This window comes from Tympanuchus pallidicinctus, unplaced genomic scaffold (assembly GCF_026119805.1).
Source record: "Tympanuchus pallidicinctus isolate F22 unplaced genomic scaffold, pur_lepc_1.0 scaffold14, whole genome shotgun sequence".
Lineage (NCBI taxonomy): Eukaryota > Metazoa > Chordata > Aves > Galliformes > Phasianidae > Tympanuchus > Tympanuchus pallidicinctus.
The window spans coordinates 16,727,555-16,751,090 of NW_026294659.1; the positions used below are offsets into that span (position 1 = coordinate 16,727,555).

Below are 23,536 nucleotides of genomic sequence, written 5' to 3' on the forward strand. Positions count from 1 at the left end.
CTGCTGTGGGCTCCCCAGGCAGCAGAAAGCATGACAGGATGTGTGGTGGAGGGAGAGGCTGCAGAGGGAACGTAGACATCGATCCCCTGCTGGATGGAGAGGCCCAGGGGATGCAGGGAGCTGGAGCTGATGCTTTTGGCAGCGCTGATGTTGTGCTCTTGTGTAGCTTGTGTTCCTGCTTTGTACAACATTGACAGCTGAGATCTGGCAAAGGTCTGACTGATCAGGCCAGAGGAGGAGACTCTCTATGCTGTCAAGGCATCAGGCAGCACTCCTGTGCTGTGCAGCAGACAGAGCACTGGCAAAGGTTGCCCAGAGGCTGTGGAGTCTCCTCCTTGGAGATCTTCAAAACCTCAGTTGAATGTGGCCCTGGGCACCCTCCTTGAAGTGTTACTGCTGGAGCTGGGATTGGGCCAGATGGATTCAGAAGTTCCTGCTAACCTCAACCAATCTATAAGCCCAACGATTCCATAATGAATTGAATTATCTGACTGCAATTGGGAATGGCACAAGTGATTAGGAGCCATCATTCAGAGCAGGAGCTCTGAGCTATCCTCCACCCAATCCAGGGTACAGCAGGTAATGGGAACAGCCTAGTCCCATCTGCCCTGTGCTGGCCACAGCAGCATCTTACCCAAAAGCCACCTGCCTGCTGTGTCAAGGACAGTGCTTGTCCTCGCATTGTGTTAGTGTGTCTTGTGCAAGAGCCATGGTGGGATTGCCTTCCAACTGAGGAAGTTTATAGCAAAAATAGGAAATTTGGCACTTCCTTAAGGAAAAATTAAAAAAGGCAATTATTGTTGTATTTCAAGGATTAGGTCTGTGAGAGCAGCTCTCAATGAAGGCAGAGTAATCCAGCCAGCTATGATTAAATATCTATAATGGTGTAGTCAAACCCAGTTGTGAAGGATTTTTTTCCCCAGTAATCAGCATACAGCTGCACCATCCCCATGCAGGGGCTGTGGGCACAGCTATGTTGTTCCATACCAGCTCTGCTTCTTATCATAGCAACAGTTTGTGTAGTTTAGGATCTAGCCCAGAATTTTCCACAGTGCCCTGACCAGTCACCATTTTGGAGCTCTGCTTCTTCCTGCCTTTCCCTCATTCAGAAATGTACATTTCACCAAAGGGATATTCTTAACAATTCCATCTTGAACTTTTGCTTAGGGTAGATCAGAGCAGTAGGGACACGCGCAGCATCACAAGGCCCAAACCTGCAATCGTTGCAACTCCACGTGCTGTGATCAGAGCTGTGGTAAGAGCTGTTGGGAGGCTCACAAAATTGCTGAGGTCGGGAGGACCCCTGGAGGTCTGCTGGTCCTACCGCACACTGAGCAGGGCCCTGCTTCAAACACGATCCAGCTCCAAAGCCACCACGCATTGCTGTGTCCAGAGCATTCAGATGTTAAAAAATGAAACCAGAAGAGGCAGCTCTGTTGTCTCTGAACATAACCAAGTTTCTCAGGCTGATTGGCTTGGTTGTCTAACAAAGGTGCAAGCTCTGACTGGAGCTTTCCAGGTGGGATTTTGCTCTCTCTCCATGAGAAGCCATAGCTTCTGCAGTTTTCCATGATGCTGGAAAGCTGCCCTTGGAAGCAGAGCAGGGAGTGCCTCAGTGCCGCAGAACCACAGTGTGATGAGCACCAGTTGGATGGGGCATCACAGGCACTGACTTGCGCAGTACATCAGGACCGCACCTCAACAAAGTCTGTGTGTTACTCTTCTGCTCCCAGGCCGGCATTTGGCTTTCTGAGGAAAACCCTGGTAGTGCTTTGCAGGGCTCCAAACTTCTCTGGCTGGACTTCTGCTTACTTTAGCAAGGGCTGAAGGTCAGCTTTCCTTTGCGAGCCCAAGGAAACGCACCGCAGATGACTTCACAACTGATACAAAATCCCCTGCCTCGGTTTGTGTTTGACTTTTCTGCATGACCGCACACCTTGCACGTAACAGGATGCTTGCAGTTAGGTAGGTATCCCTTAGGCTTCCCACATGCAGGCTGTGCCAATGTAAAGCTTTCCATGCCTGCTTTTGGTGCTTTACTCCCTGCTCGCCCACACAGGGCTTTGCTTTCCCAGGCTCTTCACGCTCTCCCTCCCGCCAAACCCTGCCCACACCACCTCTGCTGCCCTCGGCCTGGCCGCACCCCGGACGCTGCTGGGCTCTGCTGATCACAGGCACTGCTGCTGCACTGCCAGAGCCCAGCTGGGGAGCTTGGGCTGCAGCCACGTAAGTGTTGTATATGTGGCCCATGGTGACTGCTGAGAGAAAGGGAGAGTTTCAGGAAGAGCGAGTTTCAGGAGGGTTGATTTACCGCTTGTCTCAGTGCAGGGGTTGCTGTTGGGAAGTTCTGGGTTGTTTTTAAAACGGTAGCAAAGAACTAAAACAGCCTCACTGCTCTTGCAGTCTCAGGGCTGATGCTGGCTCGTATCGCTTTCAGATGCACATCATTCCCACAGCCATGTGAGTAGCCTGAGCCTAATAGCTGCTTTCATGCAGAGCCAGCCACATGGCCTGCAAAGTCTCCCTTGTAGTAGTCCTGGGCACTGCAAGAATTTTACTGCTGGAACATTATCTTTTGATGCTCTGAAATGCCCCCCTTACTGTGTTGCTGCTGACTTGCAGAACCCTCTTAAATTGTATTCTTGCCCTCAGCCTGGAAGGAAGGCAGATACTGGCTGTGGTATTTCTGCTGCTTGTTTTTCTCAGGTTATATACCCCACTAATAGCTAGCAAAACCCCACTGCTTCTTACCGCAGACCTGATACCGAAACCAGTGTGGGTCGCTGCATCACTGCTTGTCTTTAATGGGCATACACTGTAAAATGTATGGGAAATTGGGTGGCCAGACATGTTGCCCATTATGTTTTGTTCTCCACGCTGGAAGCTGGAAGGTGTTATGTTGGAGAGACCAAAATAATTTAGTCTGAGTTTTCTTGCTTGCTTTCACTTTGACTTCCACACCACTGTGAGCAGTGAACATTTGGGCACAAGACAAAGCACTAATTGATAACTTTCCCCAGTTCGACCTGGAAAGTTCTCGTCCCCGCTTCAACTTAGAAAGTTCATGGACAGGAGGAAATAGCAGCCCATACTCAGTGTTCGCGCCGCTCCTCAGTCCCTCTTCCTTCCTCTCAGTCTCCTCTCCCTTCCTCCAATCGGCACGGAGATTTTTCCAGTTGAGCACACGATTGCACCTTAGTCATGGAGTGTGTCCCTTCCTTTTGATGAAGCTTTCCCATGCTTAGGTTTGTCTCAGCACAGGCAGGAAATGACGAGCTGTGTCACTTCTTTCTTTCCGTGCGTTCCATACGATATGCTGCCCTAAAGCACAGTGTCTAAGTGGGAAAGCACAATGAGCTCATGAATTCTTACCAATAGGAAGTGACATTTTTCCTCCTTTTGTTTGCTGAATTCCCAGTGGGCTGCAGCTAAAATATTGGAGACATTTTATTTAAAGGCAGAAAAGTTGCGTTTTCAGCTCAGATACATTCCTGATTTCATTTTCTGTCTGACAGCACCACACCAAACCCAACTGGTGTGAACAAATGAACTTCCATAGAAGTCCTCAGACTATAATCATAAGTCAAATGTTGGCTCTAAAATATGCTTTAAAATCACCAAAAATTAATACCAAATTTCCCTTAAAAAGGAATATCCTTAATATGCTGTAACAAGTTTGAGTTCATCAAAATCATCAGTTGAAGGAAATGTGATTGTTTAGCTTGGAGAAGACTCTGGGGAGACCTCAGTGTGGCCTTCCAATACTTGAAGGGAACATATAAACAGGAGGGGGAACGGCTGTTTACAAGGGTGGATAGTGATAGGACAAGGGGAATGGTTTTAAACTGAGACAGGGGAGGTTTAGGTTAGATGTTAGGAGGAAGTTTTTCACACAGAGGTGGTGAGGCACTGGAACAGGTTGCCCAAGGAGGCTGTGGATGCCCCATCCCTGCAGGCATTCAAGGCCAGACTGGATGTGGCTCTGGGCAGCCTGGTCTGCTGGTTGGCGACCCTGCACACAGCAGGGGGGTTAAACTAGATGATCATTGTGGTCCTTTTCAACCCAGGCCATTCTGTGATTCTATGATCAAACATTTCCCTCAGAGGAAAATGTGTTGGCTGTTGGGATGCCAGGGCAGCCAAACAGATGTTGAGAGGACACTATTTTTTCACACTCCCTGTATGTTCTAATGAGGCTTCAGCTTCAAGCACCTGTATTTAATTCTGTTCTGCTCTTTCTGTTAGTAACACATTTCTCATCAACAGCACATACTTATGTGATTTATGAGCTGCAACACACCGACTGGTTACAAGTGCCCTAATGCAGAAGGCTGTTCTCTACATTGCACTTCTCAGCTATTTTCCTCCTTTTCCTAATATTTCATAAACCTTATGTGGCAACTGATTCCAAATGACACTGAAAAGCAAGCTATGAAAGCTTATGCATGTGTTTTTCCACAGAATGATTTATGGACAGGGAAGGGCTTGAAACTCTCTTTTTATTGTATGTATTTCTTCTTACTTTACAAATAATTATCTGTACTGTTACAAATGTTCCTTCACAGAAGGTACATTTCTTTTTAAAAAAAAAAAAAAAAAAGGGGGGGGCGAGAGCATCATCCGAAATAAGCCATTATTCCTCATGGATATAAAATGTGTTCATATTTCTGGGCGGTGTCATATCCAAACCACTGTTCATCCAAATTTCTTGCATGATCTGCTCCCTCCGCTCTATCCGCTCAGCCAGGTCCGCTGCTTCCGCTGAGTTATAACCTGAGTAAGAAGGTCTGTAAAGTTCTGCTAGCTCGTCCGGCAGCTCTGACCCAGAGGAGTCTTCATCTTCCTCCTCCTCGCTCTCACTGCTCTCATCCACTCCATCACTTTCTGGCACCAAGTGTTCCTTCTTTCCCTGCAGTTTCTGGAAGTCTTTAAAGCAGGACACGCGGATCACCAAAGCGCACAGCGTGAGGATTAATCCCACACAAACACTGGACACAAACAGCAGAGCAGCTCTTTCCGGGTGATCTGAAATTAGAAATCCAATGCATAAACTTTTCCCCAGCTCTGACAAAGTGTAGCTACAAAGCAGCCAGCTGCCATTCCCAATGCCCTGCACTCTATGGCTATAGTGGCAGTGAGGCTGGGAGAGACTTGCTGCGTCGTGCTCCAGAAACATCTTGCACTTGGAAATTGACCTTTCTACCACCTCTGCTTTTTCAGCTTGCTGTGCAAAACCCACAATCTCTTAAAAACATACTCGAATAACATCTCACCATTCTGTTAGCATTCTTAATCACCTATAAGAAATACACTTTTTTTCCAGCCATCCAGCCTAAATAGGTCTTACCTTCGCAAAGAGGGGACATGAGGGTTGTTCAATCTGGAGAAGAGGAGGCTCAGGGGAGATGTCATCAGTCTCTACAACCACCTGAGAGGAGGTTGCAATGAGGTGGGGGTTGGTCTCTTCTCCCAGGCAACAGCGATAGGATGAGGGGGAGTTGTGCCAGAAGAGATTCAAGTTGGATATTCTTCTCAGAAAGAGTGGTGAACAGGCTGCCCAAGGAGGTGGTGGGGTCACCGTCCCTGGAGGTGTTCAAGAACTGTGTGGACGTGGCACTGAGGGATGTGGGCAGTGGGTGTGGTGGGGATGGGTTGGACCGGGTGATCTTAGAGATCTTTTCCAATCTTAATGGTTCTTTGATTCTATGGGATGAGCAGCTCCATGCTCTGAGGAGCTATGGTAGCATTCCCAGCCCAGGCTAGGTAGGGAACATTCTGATTTCCAACATGTTCTGAGATAGCATCTCAGTAAAGCAACAAAAGAGGCAGGGACTCCACAGCTGCACGGTTCTGCCATTTCCTAGAGGCGCAGAAATCTTAATTCTGGAGTTGCTTCTTAATGCTTACTTCTGAAATCCATTAGACTTCTCTCATGGTGTCAGAGATCTCCTGATCGTGAATTTACTGGCCTCAATGAAATTTGCCTTAGCATTGCCAAGTCACAAGACCTGTCATGGCTCATACTGGAGATGGCTGCTTTCTTTGTTTGGTTGGTTCTTTACTGCTTTTCACTGATCCTTATACTTATGTAAACCAACATTTCCAAAAATGGATGTCTCCAACACTGCTCCCAGATCAGGACCAGATTTTTAAAAATACCAAATAACCAACAGCCCCCACTGAAAATATTAATTGAAAAAATCTTGGCTGCTGTCCCTAAAAGAGTTTGGATCCTTCAGGATGGAAAATATTCTATAAATGTCAGTTAGACTGTGATAGTCCCATCCACAGGACTGTAATTATATTGTAATAATACTATTACTATAAATGTGGGATTACCAGCTGTGAGCTTCTGAAGTCATCTTCCCTTTTCCCCTTCTTTCCAAAATGCCAACACCTAATGAACCAAGCTGCCTCATTTTCCTACCTCTAATGTATGCAAATGTAGCCAAGGAGTTGCTAAAAATGGTGCCATCTTTCTTTGGAGATCTTGATTCCTTTGGATCGATATCAATACCTGCAGTGAGAGGAGATAGAACAATCAGTCACACTGTAGATGATAAAGCCATCACACTGATATTCCCCTTATCCCTTCTGAACTAATGAGTCTGTCCAAAACACAGGCAGACCAGCACTCTGCTATAGGAACCTTGCAGATTGTTAAACCAAATAATGGTTGGTCAATACAATAAATATTAAGATAAATCTTGAAGTAAAATATAATTAATAAGGTATTGAAAATATCAAATACATGTAAAATGGAAATCTTATTTAAAAAAAAGAAATTATTACCACGTGAATCACCTTACCTCTTCCCATTAAGCTGTCAGAAATAATTTACTGCATTAACTTCACAGCTGCAGAACAGACTTCCCAGACCAATCACTGCAGTGCTCTCATCAGCAATGACAGCAAATATGCACCGGCCACATCATTCATTTTATTTGCTTTTAGGAGGAGCAAGCTCCTCAGAAGCAGTATAAGGCACATACAGCTGACTGCAAGGCCTCTTGTGAGCTCTTCCCTTCTGATTGCTGACAACTGTCCGCAAGGCAGAGAGAAGCTGTCCCAGAAGCACTCCCACTGTCCCCTCCCTTACACCTGCCTCTACTGGACCACAATGTCCTACTGCAATCGAAGGTAAACCTTTTATTTTTATTTTATTGTTTTTTTTCATTACCATGTTCACCATCATTCTGCTTCACGGAAGAATTGTTGTGAGTGACCAGGTGGTTGACAGCTGTGAGGATGAATTTAGGAACTGGAAAGAAGAAAGGCAAATGATGCACTGTCAGTTTTGCAAACCAGATCCCCTGTCAATTACCATTCCCCATTACAGGATCACAGAGTGGCTGAGGCTGCCAGGGCCGCTGAGTCCACCTGACCCAACCTCTGTTCCAGCAGGGACACCCAGACCAGGATGCGCAGGGCCACGTCCAAGTGGCTTTTGGACATCTCCAAGGAGGAGACTCCACAGCCTGTGAGCAGCCTGTGCCAGTGCTCTGGCACCCTCACAGCCAAGGAGTGTTTGTATTCTAAATGAATGGGGCTTCTGATGGTGGTGCCTAAAACTATGCCCTGCAAGGATGGCAGCAGCTGGAGAAATCGTGCCTGCTGGAATCCCTGGCCACAGCTGTGTTTCTTATGTGCCATGCCATCAGCTGTTGGCTAACGTTCACATGATTGCATTTTAACCTCATGGCAGGTAAACACCCTGAAACCTGGATCTGTGGGGTCACTCACCTGCCAAGAGTTGCTTGGCTTCTCAGGGTTTACAGGGGGAGGCAGCCCCAGGTGAGGATTGATCTCCCCACACACCCATGGGAGTGGAGCAGCCCTTCTACTACAGAAGGGCTGTAGAGGAAAAAGAGAAAAGTGGAAAAAGCCAGAATCACAGAACATCCTGAGCAGGAGGAACCAACTTCAGGCTCCACACAGCACCATCCAAACCCTATGTCTAAAAAAGTGGTCCAAATGCTCCTTGAACTCCAGCACTTGGGGCCATGCCCACTGCCCTGGGCAGCCTGTTCCCACTCTCTCACCTGTTGGCAGTGCTGGGCCTGGTGCACCTCTGGGTATGGTTGGTCCTTTCGGCTGCCCTGGCACACTGCTGACTTAGATTCAATTCACTGTCAGAATGGCCCAGGAACATTTAAAGACTTGTCTGACATTCTCTGCAGGGCCTCTGAAGTGAGCAGTCTCAGAGAGGGAAGATGCTGAGGATGAGGTGGCAGGGTGCTACTGGGTATTCTCATTTATTTTTTTTCTCTTGGGATGTTTTCCCACTCTTGCTAAAACAAATAAAAGAGCTAAAAGAAAGCATGCTGTGTAGATATGGAGAGCTCTCAGATTGTGCACAAGATGAATGGGCCCTTCATGGATTCAGGTCTTGGCACTTGTTCTCTGTATTGTATGAAGGCAGATTGATTGATTTTCAGACTGATGTGAAGGGGAAAAAAAGACAGAAATTCCAAGTCTGAAGCCCACCTATATCCTGCACACAAACATTTGCCAATAGGCAGTGTTAAAGAAAGTCAAATGGAACAGAGACAGAAGTTTGGGGCTTAGCATAGTTTTTACATTCAAAACAACTAAAAATAGCTCTTCTTTCTGAGCAGAACTCTTCTGTGTGTGTGGGCTCAAAGTCATAACTGTTGCCTTTCCTGATGAAGGATTTTTTTAGAATTCTTTGCTCCTGTTTGCAATAGACAGCCAACAGAGATAGGGACAAACTAACTAATTTCTATTTTGGCTCGTATGCCACTGTAATTCTTAACTGTTCTGCAGAGGCAGAATATTTTTCTTGACGGACAAGGCTGGTTTCCTTTCAGACCACATGCTGAATTCACAAACCTGGCTGTTAGGAGCAGTGTGCTTGAGAGGTGCAAGAGTTTGCTAGGGAAGTAGCAGGAAGGCAGTACACAAGGAATCTGCAGTGCTGCTTTGGGATTGCCACATTCTGATGGGCAGGAAAGTCCTGATGCTGGACACATACCTAGACCAGCTTTGTCAGACTGTGTAGCCTTGTCTCGTCCTGTTGTCCTACCTCCTGCCAAGTCAGCATCCTTTGCTCATGCAAGTATCTATTGCAGGGGAATGCTTGATTTAGAATTTTACAGGCAACAAAAGCTCTCAGCTGCTTGTACTGTTCTTGGCTACTTGCACTATTAATTTTTGTTGGGGTTTAATTTCAGACACACTATAGTCATAAGGACTTTAACCAAGATGAGGTGTGCCGAGGTCACTGGACAGACTAGCTGATACCAGCAGAAGGATTTTTTTATCTACATTAGATCCTGTGCAGCTCTGCTTTGCCAGGCAGGGCAGGAGCCAGCAAGCAACTGTGAACTGCCAGAGACATGCAGGATGTGCAGGTAGAAGCTGTGTTTCCTGGGGCTTGCTCCTTGCCTCAGCAGGAGCTGATAGATTATAGTCTCTGCAGACTTCAGGTGATGCTGAGGAGTTTGTGAGACTGGGACTGTGAAAAAACAGCATCTCCCAGCTCCCAGTAAGTTGTTATTAACCACAAAACACAAATGCAGGCAGACGCTAACTAGTTGCTGACCTCTGAGGTAGGGAGTGTGGTTTTTCACATTCCTGTTCATGCTTACAAGTGTGTCACAGCCCTAAGAAAACAGGGTCTGCTCAGCTTTGCCCCTGTCACTTCAGAAAAATGCCCATGTACCTCAGCTTGGGAAGCGTCAGGCTAGCAGGGATCTTCTAGTGAGGGAAAAGAATGTAAAATGCCATTGTGGACCACGCCCAGCCTCTTCCCATGTTCCCTAGATGATCTGTAAAATAATTAGACCTGCAAACCATTGGCTAATGTTTCAGACCGCACAGCTCAGTAGGATCTGGCAGAAGAAAAAGTCTTCGACGTGTGCCAGCAAAGCACACAGGCACTATTTATTATCCATGCGTTAGTGCAAAAACAATTCACTACAAATCAGAATGCAGAACCTCACTGCAAACAAACATACGCTTGTTTTCCAGTATACGGGTGTGTAAGAAAGAACAATCTGTTGTAATTATCCTTACTCTAATTAAAGAGAATTCCATTAACACATTCATAAAGTTACTACAGCATGAAGGCAAACACACAATAATGTTGTGTGTTTGTTAGTGCAAAGACAGGCTCCAGCTCTCTTCAACAATGTGGAGAGTTGCTGCAGTGCCTCTTGCCTGACAACGTACACATGGAGAGACTGGAAGAGAAAATCTCTCATGCCAGCAAGGGAACAGCTGGGGCTCCCTTTCCTCTGATCCTCAGGTAGGCAGTGATCTGGCAGTCAGTCCTGCATGGCTACTGCCAAAAGTACATAGATAGCCAGTGCTCCTTGAAGCCAGCAGCTTCCCAGCCTATGCACAGCAAGCAGAGCAGTAACTTGGTAAAACTGATTGGACACATCCACCGGCATGTCAGACAGCCACCTCTGAGGGTCACAGTTCATCCCCAGAAGCAGAGGCTGAGGAAATCTGTTCCAGTCCTCAGCCAGAGAAAGACATTCCTAAGAGGATTCAACACCTATATAAGGCGCTGCATTGAAGTCCTGCAATCATTTTTCTCTCATCTGTATTTGTGCTATACTTTGCTGTCTCGTGGCTCTGGCTTTTGAGAAAAAGAACTGCAGGGAACTCTGCCTTCCCACGATGCAAATATATTAATCTATGGTAAAGAAAATGAGAACCTCTTCCTTCTTGTCTGTGTTGCCTCAGTTCTGTGAGTGATGCATAACCTCAAGCCCTTATTTCACTAAGACATTTTTACAGGGAATGAGGGCTTCAAAATTACCATGCATTTGCTCTTACCACATGCATAGCTGACGTTTAGGTGTTTTGCCACTCCAGGTAGGCACGGACTTCCAAAATCTTGGCTACTGACAATAATTTTGCATCTCTGTTTCCCATAACACCTCTTTGATAAAACTTCTAGCGCTGTGTGAGACAAGCAGTCTGAAAGAAAAACACATCCAATAAATATACAACTCTGCTGTTATCAGGCATAATAACTGCTACGTGCACAGCTAAAGATACAAACCTACTATCAATTTCACACACCTGCGCTTGCCCAAGCAGGATTTCAGAATTAGGTATTAACATTTGTGAATACAAGGAAGGCAGCACGTGATGAAATGGAGGATTTGCAGCAAATTGGCTCCCTCATGATGACTTCCAGTCGCATACTAAGGCTGCAGTAAGATTCAAGTCAAATTTCAAATGAGGTGCCTTGCAAACGTCCTCTCTGTTCTTTTCAGGATAACCTGGAAGAACTAAGCATCTTCACGCAGCTCTCCACCTGCTTCACCTGCTCCACCTTAAGATGAGTGTGCCAGTAAAGGGCGATGCAGTGCTGTTTGCAGGCCTCCCCCTCCTCTCCCAGGATTATCGCCAAGGTTTGACTGGATGCCCAGTTTCAGTTCAAGTTAGGTGAGATCAATTTCTGTGCACCGCAACAGCTCGGTCTACGGTGAAATCAAGAGTAGCTTATGATTTACTCTGCCTGGTGCTGCTAGGAGCCATTCTGCTATGGCCAAGAGGTCAAAATAGGCTCAATGTTTAACCAGAAAATCATTTGACTTCTCTCTGCCATACAAAATGCTGCACTGCTCCCATCATGCTGCCAAATTTGAATGCCTAAGGCAATGTCAAAGGCACCTACAGTGCACTGTACTAATGCTCACAGCTGCACCTGCCTGCATTTGCTGGGATGGGGATTTTTTCACTCAAGTTTTCTATGTTCCACCATGATTTATAAATGAATGAGACACGGTCAGCAGATTTTACACCAAAGCTAAATTTGAATGGGAAAATTTGTGTATCAGATAAAATTTGTGTATCAGAAAAAAAATTTAAAATTCTGCTTTAAAAAAGAAACATCTCTAAATGTGATTGAATTCTCAGTATCCGTATCAGCTAAACCCCAATCTAAAGAGCAAAAATACCTTCTGGTTCTTGTTTTGAAGCAGAAAATATGCAGAACTTGAAAATCTTACTCTAAGCAAGGAATGTTTTCCTTACAAGATGTCAGTGTTTCCTCACACTTCTGGTACATTTCTATGGATGACAAACATTTCTCATGCTACTTCTCCCTGGGCAGCAACATTCTATAGATTTGACAACATGTTCTCTGTTCATTAGAACTATCTTTCCTTCTGTAAAAACCCTGAGACAAACATGGCATCTTCACCTTCCAGCAGCTTAAGCTCATTTGTGCCTCTGCAGAGAAAGGAGAAATCATGTTCACAAAGACACCCCATCTCTTTCTCAAATCAGTTTTGTTTGAAAAGAATGAAGAGAACTGAGACTGAGGTTCTCGGCAAAGAAGATTGACCTCCAACATATGTAGCTGGGGTAGATCTGTGATCTTTAGTGATCTTTAGAGTTAATCCCTTGACACCAGCACTGTCATGTATGTAAACAGAACATCAGAAGATACTGGACCGATCTGTCTGGCAAAAGGCCCAGGGATCAGTGCTGAAGATAGATTTTAGAGAAGAGCAACTTTCTCGGGACCTGAGAACCTAATACTTGGAAGGCTGTTCATCGGGCAAGGAAATCTGTCTTGAGACACTGAATAGCTCTGCTTAAATAACTCAATTATTTTAGTCTTTCTGGCCATCAGCTAAGAATGCGTTCAGGTGGACATTTTAGGCAGCTAAGCAGCATCTTTTGGCAAGCATGAAAACAACTGGAGAATATCAGGAGGAACTATCAGATGATTCATAAATCATAGAATCATCCAGGTTGGAAGTGAGCTTCAGGATCATCACATCCAACTGATGAACAGATTGGGAGAACAACAGCAATCTGGCGAAGTTAATTATATGTTCTCCAAACTCTCCTGCCCTTTGAGCTGCATGCAGTATCTTAAGGAAGAGCCAGCTGTTGCGCTGATGGTTTTCTACAAATTCAGTGATACAGTGAGTGCATGTTTCATTTTGCCTCTGGTAGCTGTTTGCTCTTGTTCTCTGAGAGTTAATAACTCGTTATCGCCTACATTCATGTTGGCTTTGGCTCCTCTACCTTCATGTGCCTGTAGGCTCCTGGCAGGCCTGTTTTTGGAGAGCTCTGCAAGGCTTGGCTGGTGTCACAGGTGTGTGAACACAAACTAAGGCTGGCTTGCTTCTGCGGGGCAGCACAAACGTTAACTGAAGAGATCCATAACAAAAATGAAACAAAGCAAAACAAAACAAGCACTACTTAACAGCTCTCTGTGGTATAGCAAGGTTTTGGCATTTAGTACAATCAAAACCTGTTCAGTTTCCTTCTCTCAGTTCTGTGTGTGTCCTTGCTACCTCCCCAAGCTGTCCTGGCAGCTCCAGTGAAGGCTGAACCATGAGTTCAGCTCAGAGGAATTCTGTGTACTCAGTAGCAAAGGCCACTTTTTTATCAGCTTCAGCTTCATCTGCACTATCTCCTACAAGCAGACGTTACAGAAGTGTATCTGCAGTGAAGTCAGAGGAGTCGGTGTGTACTGAAGAGACACCCAAGCTATTTTCAATGAAACCTGCTTGGGGGTTTTATGGGAAACCAGCTGCAGCAACACAGAGCTGATGCTGGGGATAACGTCTCCTTCACAGAATCACAGAATCACAGAATCACAGAATGGCCTGGGTTGAAAAGGACCACAATGATCATCTAGTTTAACCCCCCCTGCTGTGTGCAGGGTCGCCAACCAGCAGACCAGGCTGCCCAGAGCCACATCCAGCCTGGCCTTGAATGCCTCCAGGGATGGGGCATCCACAGCCTCCTTGGGCAACCTGTTCCTTCAGGTCATACATCTCACTGAAGCATCTGAAAGAGGGCGAGGTTCAGTCCATGCTTAAATTTGAGTAAATGAGTGAGTAGTCCCACTCAGCAGTCCTGAAGAAATCACAAATTAGGAGAATATAAACATTTCTTGTGTCTTCTTCCTGAACATCTAAGTACTGTTTGAACTAAGCTTACATTTTATGGGGCTTGCTAAATTGGTACCAGATGTTTAAAATAAACTGCCTCTTGAAAAGCACTTTCTCAGAACGCCAGGAGGTTGGTGACACCCCCAGCAGTGGCAGAAAGGGCAGCTCTGGATGGCTGGGAAAACACTCATTTTTCATTCCCTCCTGTCAGAGCTGCCTGTTACACATCGTGAGTGCTGGTGAGTCCCTTGAAATGCATGCTTCTATGTGTGGCATGGAAATATGGGCATGAAGCAGAGGCTCTTAACACAGTGGTAAATTATCAAACCTGACTGCAGCTATTTAACAGTTAGAGCAGAAAGCCTTGTTTCTGGAGGCAAGGCTCTTTCAGCTCCTTAATTAGCTTTGTTTAGGAAAGTTTTGGCATGCAAATGACATGCCATAAATCACGCAGGCTTTAATGAGTAGCAATTTGTTTTCCGATTCTTCAAAGCTTCTCTCGATTCAGACCGTAGGAGCTTTCCCTTCCTTTCTTTGCCTCTTGCCACACAAGAGCTGCAGGTGATGGAACAGCCAGAGCTGGCCCAAGAGTTTTGTGCCAAGCACTGCCAACAGCCTCTGCTCACACCCTCTGCTGTTTTCTGACTGGCTGCTGTTCTCTCCCACATTGCTATGCATAGGGCACAAGATGTGGTGAGTGAGAAATGTGTCTCAAACGCAGATCCATACTACATGAAAAGTAACACGCCGATGAAGGACCAGGGCTCCCATAAGAGGAACCCCATCTCAACTTTTCATTTTGGCGCTAGAGTCCAGTTGCTCACTGCTTTCATCCCAAACTGCTGGCTGGCTTATAGTGCTTTATGTTTTCTGGGCCGTGTCTACCCACAAAAGAATAAGGAGCACACTTTTAAAATCAATTGAAAGCAAAGATTTCACACTATCAAATCAGCGTGGCTTGTGCTTTGTAGAGCCCAGATATCAGCTGTGAGAACAAGAAGTGACAAGGGGAAACTGTGGAGTTCCGGACCAAGCTAGGGCTTAGGCTTTAGGGCTCCTAAAGAAAGTTTCCATAATAATATGGTAATTTATGCAAAAGTATGGCACACAGGGTCCTGCCTGTGCATCAGAAAAGGGCCGTTTGTGCTGCTGATTCCAGCAAAAACATTTATGAGAAATGGTGCTGGTATCTTTATATTCCAGGTCCAAGTTCTGCCAGTACGCTATGCTAAAAATACTTATTGTCAGAACAGGCCATTCCTTACGAGTGAATACTATACCATGGCATTCTGCAAAGCTGCCCCATCTCTCTCCCATGCCACACAGCAGCAGCTCATGTGCCTGCTGGAGGCTCCTTTAGCCTACAGGAGATTAGCCCATTATTTGGTGTTATTTACAAGTGGCTTGGAGTTCAAAATTCAGCCTCTAAGCACTTGGTGCAGTTTTCCTCTGCTTGCACACACACAGATATGGAGCGAGGGCCAGCACAGATGCCCAGTAGAGGATACAAGTGGAGGCCTATACTACTTGGATGGAAGCAGGAACTGAGCTCCTTCTGCTCAAAAGCCTACAGCTTTGTTTTGCACAATTTGGTTTGTAACTCTATTTTAAACTTGAGTGTCAAGTATACTTCTCCAACTGTTCAAAAATGTAAGCTAGAAGAACCCAGGTACAAGGAAAACCCTGTAACTGCCAGTGAAGAAAACACTAATGGATGAAGTGCTGTCTCCCACACGTGACAAGACAGCAGTGGCAGAAGCTGCAGAGGGAGATGTTAACCTTCCTCATGTCCCTGAGCCCTGACACTGCTACAGAACCATACCTCTGCATCTACTCTGCTCACAGCATCCTGCTGCCTTGTCCCCTGGAGCACAGCTGGGATATATTTGCTCTTTCACCATGAACCTGTATGCTGTGTTACCAAAATAACTGTTCTGCAGTCTCAGATTTCTTCTGTTCTGGAGCCTGCCACTTGTATGACCGTCCACAGGGTTTGTGTCTGAAATCAACTTTAATTAGCTAGTAATATAAGCTAAGCATGTGAAGCATAGCAATAGCAGAGTATGCCCAGGCCTACAGCTGATGGTACTTGCAGTCTAGAAAGGACTCAGTCATGTTGTTTTCAGCAGCTTTCAGCTAGAAATCCTCACTCCTTCCTCCAGCAAAGCACTGGACTCAGAGCTCTTGCTGATCTACTCAGTGCTCCTTCAAGTGTCAGTATTTCAGTGGCCAATGTTTCCCAAATTCCACCCAATTTACATGGTTTGTGATTTACAGCACCTAGAAATATACAGCTAGCATGAACCTAGCTACTTTGGTGCTTAAGTATTTCCAGATCTGCCTGTATCTATCTGTACTTTGACTTCATTTACAGATGCTCTGGAGAGACTTACACAAGGAACTGGCTCATAGCAGGAAGAATATACATCTCCTGATATGAGAAGGAGCCAAAAGCTTTTCAGCCTCTGTTGCTGAATAAGAGATAAATTGTCCACAATATAAATATATATATATACACATACATATATATATACATACATATATAACAAATAAAAGGAATCATGACATCACAGAATACCCTTATATAACTTAATACCTTGCTAGCTAGAAGGCATCTGCAGGATTCTGGAAGACTCTGTTTCCTGTTAATACCCCTTTTTCTTGCCTGAACATTATTTCAATGGGAAGAGGGGATTAGACAAAATCTAGCCCCGGGGTATGCTATGCCATGGTGTAAAGTATGGCATGTGAGTGCCTGAATTTGTCACAGAATGCACTTCTTTAACCTCCACAAAATGGGAAGAGGCTAAAATGAGGTCTGTGCTGGGAAGGACCCTACCTTTCGTTAATACAGATGGGCAGGTCTGGGTTCTGTTTGTCATTAGTGCTTGAGGCAGCACACTTCTGACCAGTCAGTGCACATCCAGGTAACATTTCTGGTAAGTACATTTTACTGTTCTGGCTTGCAAGCTGCAGCAAGAGGCTACCTACTACCAAGCCTTCTTTCAAGTATTAACAAGAGTAACCTATGATTTGAGAGGTGTTTGCTGATCTGAATCTTCCTCATACTCTCTATTGTAACCTGTTTTGGCACAACTCTCACTTCATTTGGCCAATAAATTTTGTCTTTCCTCTTGTACATGTTTGTACAAATGTAAAAGACAGAGTATGTCAGAAAAAAACCAACAGAGGAAACAAATGCTACAGGCTCCTATTTGTTGGAGATCTGTTGAGCACAATAGATTCTGCTACGTAGAACTGCATCCAAGTAAATCTTAGCTTTCTTGTAAAGTTTTTGATTGTGGCAGCCATGCTGGATGCTGACCTGGGGCCCAGGGTCCCACAGATGCTCTGAGGCCATGCAGATGTTGTTGATAAAGAGACAGATTTATATACTGTTTACTATATGGAGAAGAACCCTTATGCTAAAGAACAGCTGTGTAAGTCTGACAGCTGATTTGATACACTGTTCACAGAAAAGTAAACTGATAATTCAGAATACATCTGTCTCAGCTCAGTGCTGCTGCATGCCAGTAATGGCTTATCAGCCACAATGCATATAATGTGAGGTGGCCAAAACCTAGAGAAGTATCTAATTAATTCAACATCCAGTACTTCTAGTAGGAACAAACCCAGTAGGAATAAAAGCAAAACTCTGAGCTCAACAGAGACTTCCTATAGCTGTCATCAGAAACTACAGACAACTTCTTATTTGCATAGTACTAAAAAAAATGTAACGCAGCTTTCCTGTTATGCAGTGAAAGAAATGGTAGGGCTTGACCACTGTCTTTAGGCCAAGATGCACAAACGTGAGTTTGAGCTGGAGCAGATTTAGCTTTTGATGCAAACATACAGGGGCTCTGATTCTGGAATAAAGAACAGCTGCACTACACTTTCTAAATTGCCTCAAATCGTTGAAATGATGTTGACATTCAAACTATCACTGCCTTCTCAAAGAAAAAGTATACTGGCACTTAAATAGCCTAATTATGCATGCACTGTCATCTGTATGGGCTTGAATAGCCACATAAGTAAGATTTAAGCTCCAGATGGATAGAATGGGAGTCAATTGGATTTTGTTCCTAAGTGCTAAGTCCCTTGGGATAACTGAATGTATACTCCTAAGCACATAAGTGCTCTGGAAGACTGTACTCACTGTGGGGTGTTACTGGCACTATGCAGGAAGAGGCCAACTACTTCATTAAATAATGGGAAACCTGTACCAGGGTCTACCTTCTGCAGCTCTACCTTGTGTTTGTCTCAAGTTTTATGTTCTCTCCTATTGCCAGCTTTAGGTTGTTTTCCAGAACACAAAAAGAGCAACAGCCAAAAAGTGCTTTTATGCAGGCAGTCAAAGCACAGATTTTGCTTTCTTGCAAATTCCTCATCTGTTTACACTGAGAGACTTTATCCAGCAAGAAGACTTTGCAGTATTATGATCTATAGAATATAAGTTCTATAGGACACTATAGGAAAGTAAGCAATTTTCAGAGGTAAAAGAAATACAAGAAGTAAGCAAGTGTGATGGTCTTCCTCAATCAACTGAGCTCTTTCTGCTCTGCCTGGAGTCATACACTAAGGCCATCATCACAGAGAATATATGGGTCTTTCAGAAACCTGCTAAAATATTTCCTTTGTAGAACAAATAAACATAGCTACAGTTTGTGTTAGAATAGCCAGTGTGAAATACGGACCTGGCAGTTTTAAGTAGATTCTTGCAAAAGAACAGAATACATTTTTCAGCCAATACATTTTTAATACTTATAAAACTAAATAGAAACACTGGCTTGCAGACAAATTGCTTTTAAGACTAGTTATTGATCTCTCTTGTTCAGAGACGCAATTCAGATTACAGATTTCACTTGTAGCAATTTCTCAGAAGTGAGTAAAGTTCAGGCTTTGCACAGGACTGGTGTCAACCATCTAAGTCCTTAACTGTGTGGTGTGAAGGGAGGTAAGCAGCACGCAGATCCTGCACTGGCTTTCTCCACAGCATGAAAACATACCTCCATGCTTTTGGTGTCTGGCATTGAATGCATTATTCATACAAGCATCCTCACAAACACATAAAATATATAATTAGGTACCTAATGATAAAAACTGAGCTATTAGTCTTGCACCAGTTGAGACTTTGAAGTCAGTGATTGGTAATTGATGTTGACCGTAAAATACTGATGATGTTTTGGGTTCTTCTACCTGTTTGAAGGGGAACAGCGTGAGTTTGATAATGCTCATAGTCTGTCACCAAGGTGCTAACACTATAGCAACATTACTATATTGACTAGATATATTAATACAGCAACACTAATATTCACATCCCTTGAGATGCACCTGTAGTAAACCAGCAGTGACAGGGAAACATTTCTAACACTAACACAGTTCTCTGTGCTGATATCTGTGGTCCCTGCACTTTTCTGGCCAGTACCAGCAGCTCCCATCACAATTAAGGCTGGTGAGCAGTCCCAGGAGTCAGACTGCATGCAGCCATCCTGCCATGGGGGTGAGGGCTAGGTGCTACACACACACATCATTTCCTGCTTTCTGGGCTCCTGCCAGAGAGAAGCCCCAGATGGATCTGATTTATTAGCACACTACCACAGTCTTGGAGTTGGGTCATACCACTGTATCCAAAGGAGTGGGTCCTGACCTGTGGACCTCATCCTGACTGTCTGCACTTAAGGCAAGGAGAGATCAGTGTGAAAGGCATTAGAAAGACAAGGTGGCATGATGCTCATATTGCCTGGTCTTTGTCAGACATTGGAGGAAGATGAGAGCCAGCAGCTGATATTGAAAATAGTCACTTAAGTTCAAGAGAGCCAATAGAAAGAGTATTTGAGAGTAATCATAGTAAAAATTATTAACTACATCAAGGGCTATTACATTGCTTACATTTCTTACTCATTTCTCCCTTGTGCTAGGCACTTTGTTTGAGTTTCAGAAATAATCTCTCATGCTTCAACCACGAACTTCCAAAATGCCACTGCTCTCATGCCTGACCCTTTCTCCCCACCCATGCCCCCCCTTTTCTGTGCAGCCACACGGAGAAGGTCTATTGAGAGCATTCTAACTTACCAAACTGAGGGATGCGTTCTGCCTTGGCCGAGCAGATGTTGTCCTTGTGTGCCCAACTGCCGTAGGTGGCAGAGTAGATAATAAGGAACTTGGACTCTTGACAGTGGAGTTTCAGTTCCTGGTTTTCACAGGCTGATTTGGTTTTGTATTCAGCTGAAATAGAAGCAAAAAGCAATACAGTAGCATGAGGCAAGTTTCTCAGCTAGACTGTTAATAGCAAATAGCAGCATGACAGAAAACAGCTTTTCTGCAAGTTGTTTTTTGAGTGATATGTGGAACAATTACAACCACAGACAAAGCCAATAGCGAAGTGGAGCATTTCCTCCAACTAAATTGTTCCCTCATGACTGCCTGAAGCCTCCAGCTCTTTTTAAAAATGAATTGAAATACTAACTTTTGCCAATCTCCTCTCCCACTGGAACCTCCGCCCCCATTCCTGCGTGCTTTTCTGGCCTGCTTTTCACTACTGTTCGGGAGGACAAGCCTTATCCTTTCCTTTTGTACCTCCCCAGGACAATGTCGCATTCTGTGCCCATTCCAAATGCTGTGGCCTCATCAATCACGGAGGCGGCTGGCATCGCTGGCGGCACAGCACGCGGCACCAAGTGAGTGCCGAAGAATGGAGGACAAGTTGTGAGCCCCGAGCCAGGCAGTGCTCTCAGCTCTGTTTGCATCGCTCCAGCAGTCAGTGGGTTTCCCTGGGTGTGACCACCCGGCAAGGCTCCTTTGAAAGTTTTGCTGACAAAGCAATGTGGATCAGGAGCCTGAGAAAAACACCGCCCTCTCTCTCTCAGGGGGCATGGGCAGGCTGGCAGAGCTCCCCACATTGAGAGGGATGACCTTTGGGACAGTGTGGATGATCCCACCCAGGCACAACCCTAGGCTGGGTTCTGCCATCCCTGGCCTCCCTGGCCTGGCTACAGTGCCACACCATCCCTTCGTGCAGTTGAGGCCAGGGAGAAGAGTTCGTTCTGCTCAATGCTTTTGTCTTTCAATCATGTGAAAACAGGAAAGAAGGTTCCTGAGCCAAGCAGGAGCAAAGGGAAATCTTACTGTTACTGAGGGAGCAGAGTGTGGGTGTAAGTGCTAGTGGGTCCAGAAAGAAAAACTCCTATTTATCCAATAAAGGAAACACTGTTCCATTTAGAATAGATCATTATTTTTTTTAAAGGTTAATTTTCCTCTTTAAAGTCCCTCCCAGTCCCTGCACTGCCACGGGGGTCGTACCCACAAAACGGCGGCTCTGATCCCAGGGCTGGCAGCCTGAAGTTGGGCTCTGCCTCTGTGAGTCTGTGAGGAGGGAATGCAGGACAGACCCATGGGCATCATGAGGGTTGGCATACAACAGACATGTCTGCAGAGATGCAGAGGGAAGGGCAACGTTTCCGAGGAGATGAAAAACTAAGGAATTCAGGTAATCACTTCAGCGCTCGCTTGAAGGAGGCAAGGAGTTTGCAACACATGCTTAAAATGATACCCAAGCAATTTCCTGAATAGGGATGCTCTTCCAGCCAAGTCTAACAATATTGGTATCTCATCTACAAATATAAATTTCCTGCTGAATGAAATAATGTACTTTGCACTGGAACTGGACTCTCTTCTATTCTGAAAGCTAAATACACTTTTGACCAGCTTTTGTAATATTTGTACCACAGACAGTATTTTGTGCTCAAAGTAACTTATCTAAATATAAATCTAAATATAAATACAAAAAAATATCTAAAATATTAAAATAATAATTAAAAACTAAAAAGAGGATCCACTTTTCATTAGTAGAAGGAGATTTCTAATGAAAACAGTCACAATTGCTATATTCGATTTTACTTATTGTATTTATCAGTAATGTAGTAATCGTAGTATATGGAAAAAAAAAAAAATATTAGTAATAGGTAATAAAACAGATCACAAAAATGATAAATTCTAAACAGTGTTAGATAATTGGCCCAATAAATCTCTCTGCCAGTTCTTTTGTCAGTGCTTTGCCAAAGGTGAGATCTATTCCTTTCCATCTTTGCTCTTTAGTTCTCTGTTGCATACTGTGTACGGAGCTTGCTGTGCCACATTTATTCTTATTCCACCAATGAAGCCTATCCTGATGCTATGATGAAAGAAAATCTCTTTCATGTTTTCTCCTTTAGCTGTGGGATGGTATCCTGTGTTGGCTGGTGAACCTCCCCATAAATAACTCCACAAGAATTTTCTTTGGGATCCACTTCAGCCACACTGGAAATTAGCTGACAGAAACAGCTGAGCCCCTGGGCAACCAGGGCTTGTTCTCACACATAATAGCAACAAGAAAAACAATTGAAAGAAAACAAAACAATAAATTAAACCTCATCATGATTAACTTTTTTGACGCTTTTCTCATGTTTGCAAAGATGGTTCTCTTTAGGGCAGGATTTGCCCCTTTTCCATGCCAATGTCAATTACCTGTTTAGGATACAGGTAATTCTATAATAAATTCAGCCATGCAGCCGTGTATCTTCCAGTCGCTAGCCTACAAATGGTAGATAATAACAGAGGATCTTTGAAAACTTTGGTCCTACTTCTTAAGCATTTTTGCATACTTCTTCTTATGAGATCTTCATCATTTGGATCCAGACATCTGCTTTTGCTGTTCAGCTCTGTATTTCTAATAAGACATTATCATTGCCATCGCTTTAAAAATAATTTCCAAAACATTTTTCCTTTAGAGTCTGACATCTGACATCTGGTTCTGACAAACTACACTGGTCACTAAATTGGCAGCAAGCACAGTGAAGTTGTAAGCACAGCAGAGAGCCAAGGCAGGATAGAAAAAAAGCAACTTGTTATTAATCTAAGAGTCTCAAAACTCAACATGGATTTATATAAAGCTTTGTGCAGTGCAGTGGCATTCTAACCAAAACAAAAAAATAAAACAGACAAAAGCACATTTTTCTCTTGTTTTTTACTTACTAGGTTTGCATTTAAAGGAGACAAGGAGGAATTTAGTGGTCCCTGGACATAGATCAGGTCCAAAAACCCGACTATTGACAAGAAGTTGGCAGGATCTCAGGTTTTGGCATTCATCCAGTACTTTCTAGAACAACAGGCAAAAGGGATAGTCTTGAAAACAAAGTATGAAGCTATACAGCAATGACAACATTTAGTTGTACTTTGTTCTATACAGGAGACAAACTTCCTTCACAGCTTTCTGGCCACAGACATGTAATACATCTGTATCCCTGGATTTAGGCCACATCTCCTATGGCCTCTGAGCCTCAGCCAAGTTTATGGTAACACATTCATAGCTGCATTATCAGTGGCAGTTGAGGATGCTATCAATTCACTGTTGCTAGTTACTCTTCTCTCTGACCCCAGACAGTCAGCAAGACACTGCTGCACGCCACCACAGCCTACTGATACTTGGGACCACGCACAGAGCCAAGAACATGTGTGAGTAAGTCTACCCTTAACTTGTTTCTTTCTTTTTTTTTCTTCTTCTTCTTTTTTTTTTTTTTTAAATGTCATTTTAAGGTCAAATCTATGTTAGATCTTTTGGCATAGCAATAAACATTACTGTGGTAATGGTCCTTACTGTGCTG

At 44.4% G+C, this 23,536-nt stretch overlaps 1 protein-coding gene across 2 annotated transcripts in view; it reads right to left on the reverse strand.

Annotated features, from left to right (window-relative positions):
* Positions 1 to 4,482: 4,482 nt before the first annotated feature.
* EVA1C (eva-1 homolog C) overlaps positions 4,483 to 23,536 on the reverse strand; it is a 36,111-nt gene continuing 17,057 nt past the window's right edge. For both annotated transcript variants that reach the window (XM_052673939.1, XM_052673940.1), the window contains exons 3-8: positions 22,908 to 23,031; positions 19,971 to 20,123; positions 10,810 to 10,953; positions 7,181 to 7,261; positions 6,428 to 6,517; positions 4,483 to 5,025 (exon numbers count right to left, since the gene is read on the reverse strand). In XM_052673939.1, coding sequence (XP_052529899.1) covers positions 4,634 to 5,025; positions 6,428 to 6,517; positions 7,181 to 7,261; positions 10,810 to 10,953; positions 19,971 to 20,123; positions 22,908 to 23,031 — 984 coding nt within the window. In that variant the 3' untranslated portion in view covers positions 4,483 to 4,633. The remainder of the gene's footprint in view (positions 5,026 to 6,427; positions 6,518 to 7,180; positions 7,262 to 10,809; positions 10,954 to 19,970; positions 20,124 to 22,907; positions 23,032 to 23,536) is intronic.